General features: G+C 39.5%; 1 protein-coding gene across 1 annotated transcript; it reads right to left on the bottom strand.

Moving 5' to 3' along the window:
• Positions 1–73: 73 nt before the first annotated feature.
• LOC126828128 (beta-N-acetyl-D-glucosaminide beta-1,4-N-acetylglucosaminyl-transferase-like) lies at positions 74–5,614 on the bottom strand. Its single transcript, XM_050557709.2, has 3 exons — positions 5,462–5,614; positions 3,288–3,391; positions 74–295 (listed from the first exon to the last, which is right to left on the bottom strand). Exons 1-3 carry the CDS (start codon positions 5,612–5,614, stop codon positions 88–90), a joined length of 465 nt encoding a protein of 154 aa, XP_050413666.1. The 3' UTR covers positions 74–87.
• Between the last annotated feature and the right edge of the window lie 897 nt (positions 5,615–6,511).

Here is a 6,511-nt window from a genome sequence, read left to right as displayed (position 1 = left end):
GAGATTTCAGACACTCAGTAAAGTGTACCTACCTGTTCTACGTGTTAATCCCCTCTCCCCGCCCAACACACACACACCCACCCACCCTCACACATACGCCACATCCACCCTCCCACATATATACAACTCTAGGACAATCAGTAAATATGTACCTACTTGTTCTATTTTTTGTCTATCAACTGATATATGTATATGAGTATAAATCTTTAACTTCTGCATCTTGTTGACTGTATATACAATACTATTTAAACCATCATATGGCATTCTCTTCACGGCATTTTGAAGTAGCTTGAATCTGAAATACAAATTGAAATTGGATGTGGTTTAACGTCCTACTGTTCTGCATCGACTGGACAAATCGGGAGTGACATACGCCATACAGTGTGCTATGAGAAAATTTTGTCCAGACAGAGGAGCTACGGCCTACGATTATCTGAATACCAACCGTCGAAGGTTCTTTTATGTGCAACGTGTACACGGTACATCGGTTTTTCCTACCAGCCAGCCCCTTCCATCCTTAACTACTGACAAGCTACTGACAAGGGAAAACCACGTAGGAAAGTCCCGGGGAAATTTCTCGGCCAACGCCGGTATCGAACGCCAGACTTCCTGGGTAGTGAGCCAGTTGATAACTGGGACACCGCAGCTCCCGATTTGAAGAATCGTAAAAGTAAAAAAATCTTCGACACCAACACCGATATCTACAGGAATTGTAATTCCTTGATCGATTGGTTAAATTATGACCAATGGGGACTCGATGAACGACGAGGGTGTCAAGGCCACGGTATCTGTAAAAATCCACCCGCCCCATCCCCTTAAGCTTTGTGTTTCTCATTAATCGAAAATTGGCATTGTAAGTTTAAAGGACTATATTGGTGTCAGCCATTATTTCATATGTGATAGAACTGGTTAAACACATTCTAAATATAATTTTAACACAGAGATCATTGCTGTAGATGTGTAACAAACGTTTGAAGAAACGGGGAGTGACGACAAAAATGTCAAAAACATGAGTTATCCTTCTATATAACTGACTGAAGTAACGAGCGATAACAGACACACGGTTGAATATTGTCCTTTAAGCTCAGTGCACTATGACATAAAATGAAAGGTCAAACTGTTTTATCCAAAATATGTTAGGGCAAGGGTGATAAAACTTAAATTTGTATAGTAATTTAGTGGAAATGAAATGAAATGAAATTGAGTTTAACGTCCTACTGTTCTGCTCCTAACCTGGGCTAATGAAGACGGGCATACGCCATACAGTGTGCTATGGGGGAAATTTTGCCCGGACAGCGGCACTAGGGCCTACTCTTATATCGAATTCCAACTGCCAAGGGATCTTTTACGTGCACGCCAATGTGTACACGGGACCTCGGTTTTTCGTCCCATCCGAACGACTAGACAGCTTTCCTTGTCAGCCCCTCCGTCCTGCATCACTGACAAGGGAGAACCACGCCGGAAAATCTGGATGAACTTTCTCGGCCAATGCAGTGAGTAATTTATTGTAGTATCGTGGTATGATACAATCAAGTGTTATGGAAAGGTAGGGTATATTTACCTCTTCGGATTAGCTGGATTTGTTTTGTCTCCCTTGTGATAAGGTGTAGCATATCTACCATATACAAGGGGATAACGTAAGAAATTTCCAAATACTTTTTTCACTCTGAAATATTAATACCAAGATTTTAAGCTACAATAATATTAATACTAAGATCTTACTACAATAATAATAACGTGCTAACCATTCGGACATCAAACCATAAAGAATGGGGAGGATTTGAATTGTTCTGGAATACTTTAGAATCGTGATTTAAACTACATGCGGGGATGTTTAATATATGAAAGCTATTTTATTACCGTTCTCTTTGATCGCCATCTTCGCCGCCCCAGCCAAAATATGAATTTGAGAAACCATTAGTCATGCTGAAATGTTTCTTGTGAAAAGCTGTAATACCACCAAAGTTTGCCTCGAACAGAAGTCTGAAATAAATATATGCTGAGATGTGAAAGGGTCGAGGTTATCACAATGTTGCTTAAAATTATATCCCGCGTATTTTAACATAACCAGTTTGAAGTTTACTGGGTGGAGGGCTGGAAGGCCGAAAGGTCTGTAATTGAGTCAACTGGCGTGGTTTCGAGTCCCCGGTTGTAAGGAGTTGGGTCGCCTGTCCAACCTCGTGGGTTTTCTCCGGGTCCTCCGGTTTCCTCCCACTGCTAAAGACCCCTAGGCACAAGCGAATTCTGCCACGGAAATTAATCATATTATTCACTTCTCAGCTTTGTAAAGAACATATTCGATATAATTTTATCCAGTCCTAAATCTTTATGGGCAAATAGTAGGGTTCGAATAGTCTAACGCGTGCGCTTTCGATCATAAGGTCTGTCATTGACACAACTGTCGAATTTCATTGGTTTTCTCAGGGTCCCAGGTTTTCCTTCACTACTAAAGATATCTCTCTCTCTCTCTCTCTCCCTCTCTCTCTCTCTCTCTCTCCCTCTCGATTATACCCAATCGGAGAATTTGTATCGCGCGTGAGAACTGGGAATAATAGAATCCAAATTTCTGGCCTTCAATAATTGCTACGAGCGCTTAATCTTAAATCTTGAACTGTGCACAGCAGTTGGTTAGTGTAATCATTCAAGGTGGAAAAGATATTGTCAATATACCTTGATAGAGCGAAGGTTACCCAGTGAGTATGATGCTAGCTTATTAACCAAGAGGTTCACGGTTCGATTCCGACGATGGTTATTTTAACAACTTGGTTTTCAGTTGTGCAGGACGTGAAGGAAATACGTTAAATAACCCCTGATCGTTGAAGTCATTGAATAGTATAGGCGGAAGGTTTTTCTTATGGTACATTACATGGTCCGACTGGGCTAATGAAGAAGGGCATACGCCATTTCATGCCATTTCATGTCATTTTCATTTCATTTCATTTCATTTCATTCATTCATTCATTCATTCATTCATTCATTCATTCATTTCATTTCATTCATTCATTTCATTCATTCTTTAATTCATTCATTTCATTCATTTCATTCATTTCATTCATTTCATTTCTAGATATGACTTTAGGAATTGGTTCAATAGAAACATACCGATATCCTTCATTCATTTCATTCATTTCATGCCATTTCATGCCATTTCATTTCATATATTTCTAGATATGACTTTAGGAATTGATTCAATAGAAACATACCGATATCCTGCTTTTTGAAGAGCCACCGCCATATGACGAGGTTTAGAATCACATCTATACAGGTTATAATCATGGACGGGATACAGGTCGACATCGTGGAAGATAAAACAGGTGTAATTGTCTATCTTTAGGGCTTCTAAATAACCAATATTCATTAATAACCCTCGGTTGAATATGGCAGGTGAATCCTGAAATATCCAATATACATTAACAACCTCCCGCTAAAATATAACTGATGAATATTTATTAATAACCACCCGCTAAAATATAACTGATGAATATTCATTAATAACCGCCGGTTGAATATATCAGGTGAATCCTGAAATATCCAATATTCATTAAAAAAAAATCTCCCGCTTAAATATAACTGATGAATATTCATTAATAATGCCAGGTTTCCACTGTCGTGCGATGCTTTACAATGGGATTTTCCCTATTGAGTCCATGGTCTGCTACACATATGTTTCGATGCGGTCAACACGATTGCTACGACTGACCTCAATATATGATAAGACTTGAAGGATCACCACGATTACTCCACGATTAAAGCCACGATTCCTAGCATTACCCTCGTTTAAATGTAGCTGACGAATCCTGAAATGGCCAATATTCAATTATAATCTCGGGAATCCTGAAATAAATAGAGAGAGAGAGAGATAGAGAGAGAGGTGGGGGGGGGCTAAAGTCCACTCGACAAAACCTTGGTCATTTCGTGACTAACAATTTTATTTCAATTATGGGTCTTTAGCAGTAGGAGGAAATCGGAGGGTCGCGAGGTTTGACAGGCGACCCTGCTCCTTGTCACGATCAACCTTATGATACAACGCGCACGTGCTAACCATTTGGCCACCCAACTCACCTTATCCATTTTATCATTTTAATTTATCAAATTTCAAGGATGATCCAATCCATGCATAATCCGATGTCCTAGGGTGATGATTGAAATGAAATGAAATGGGGTTTAACGTCCTGCTGTTCTGCTCCGAACGGGGCTAATGAAGACGGACATACGCCATATAGTGCGCTATAAGGGAAATTTAGCCGGACAGCCGCACCGTGGCCTACTCTTATATCGAATTCCAACTGTCAAGGGATCTTTTACGTGCACGCCAATGTGAACACGGGACCTCGGTTTTTCGTCCCATCCAAACGACTAGACAGCTATCCTTGTCAGGTCCTCCGTCTTACATCACTGACAAGGGGAACCACGCCGGAAAATCTGGATGAACTTTCTTGGCCAATGCAGGGATGGAACACCCGACCTCCAGGCTAGCGAGCCAACGTCTTACCCACTTAGCCACTGTGATCCCCGAGTGATGATTGAGGTTTTGTCATTATTATTATTATAAATGTCTAAATAACAGTTTATATGATGTCTGAAAAAGGGTCTACAATAGACAGATTTAGCGCTCACATCATCCATAACTAAAAATTAACGAGCGTGTCGTGTATTGCTTTGAGATCAGTATCGTATGGTGATCCAGACAATGCCCTACAGTGACAACTGATGTAAATCTACCATATCTAAGTTTTATACGATTATATAAAATAATGGGGGTTATGCGTCCTCTCAGTGGTCTAACGCATGCGCTGTAGATTATAAAGTTTGTCATAGAGTCAAGTGGCGTGGTTTCCATATTAAGATTGTGCGCTCGACTGGAACAGATTGGACTGGCTTTTGACCGTATCCCATTTTTATCGTCTGCAGAATGCCGAATTTCGGGACAGTATCAACTCAACATATATTTGTAAATATCGAACAAAATTGAACAATTTTGGACTGATCTGCAATGATAACCGCTTTTAGAGTTTCAACTTTTACAATGTTGTAGTTGACATCCGACAAATGAGGGAACACCTGTGGCTCAGTGATTAAGAAGCTGAGACGTCTCGGGCTTGATCCCGGTTTTAGTCGGGATTTTCCAGTGTGATCTGCCTTTGTCGGTGGTGCAGGATGGGATGGTCTAACAAAATCCGTGTCTAGTCCTTCGTATGGTAAAAAAACGAGGTCCTGTATGCACACCGGCGTCCACTTAAAAGAACCCTTGGCAGATATCAGAATATGTCCGAGCAAAATGTCCCTCATGCCACACTGTATGGCTTATGTTTGTCCTCATTAGTCCAACCGGTGCAGAAAATTGGACCCTAAGCAGCGAGCGTCTTACTCATTGAAGCAAATAAATAATAAATAAATAAAGATTAATATAAGAGATAATAAATAAATAAATAAATAAATAAATAAATAAAGTTATACTTACTTGTTCAATGACGTATATAGTAAACTCTATTTGTTGACGTATTAACATCGGTGGTACGTTCGATAAAAAATCCATGAGATTTCGCCACCTATCCCTGTAGGGTATTATTACAGCTACTTTCTGTCGGGCTTTACACGTGGTTGGTTTAAACATGCCTCCAGGTCCAGGCTTATACGGTAAATACCTAATATCCAATTCACTTACATTTCCTCTAAATTTATTATATAGAAAATCACCAACTGCAAAGTATATTGACAAATGGAATGGAGTTAAACGCCTGACTATTCTGCGCCGATTGGGCCCAGAGATGGATTAACCATTCAGCAAAATAAACACGTTCTGCTTTGATAGATGCCAAATTTAAAATATCTAATTTACAACATTTTAATTTTACAAATATTACGTAATTATCATGATGATTGGTTACTATAGGAATAGTAATGGATGCAATAGGAATTTTCCAACACAAGTGATAAAACATATTCTGTTGTTCACATAGATCCAGGTATGTTTTTGGTTTTATGTGTCAATCCATCATTCATTTATTTAAGTGTATTAGATATGAATAGATATGAAATTAAATGAAATGGGGTTTAACGTCCCACTGTTCTGCTCCGAACTGGGTTAATGAAGACGGACATACGCATACAGTGTGCTATGAGGGAAATTTTTCCCGGACAGTGGCACTGGGGTTTACCGCCCATTCGACACAAAGTAGGTCATTTCGAGACTAACATATGGTTTAATTTTATTTCAACGATTCACTTTCGCGTAGGAATCTTTATCATTAGGAGGAAACCGGAGGACCCGTAGAAATTATTTGTCAATTTAAATCAACATTGATGTTGTGATCTTCACCTCCAAATACTATGTCTGAGATAGAGAAACAAACGGTATCTCAAAAAGGCAAAGGCCAAAAATAGGGATATTGCGACTTGATGATCGGGATTCCTTTACTTTCCGCGTATTTTTTATTCTGCTGTAAAAATTGTCATCACTAGCCCATCGGTGCAGACAAATACGACGTTAAGCCCTATTTCATTTCATTTC

This window comes from Patella vulgata, chromosome 7 (assembly GCF_932274485.2).
Source record: "Patella vulgata chromosome 7, xgPatVulg1.2, whole genome shotgun sequence".
NCBI lineage: Eukaryota > Metazoa > Mollusca > Gastropoda > Patellidae > Patella > Patella vulgata.
The sequence above is the reverse complement of the archived record's forward strand: the minus strand, read 5'-3'. Positions and strand labels throughout refer to the sequence as shown.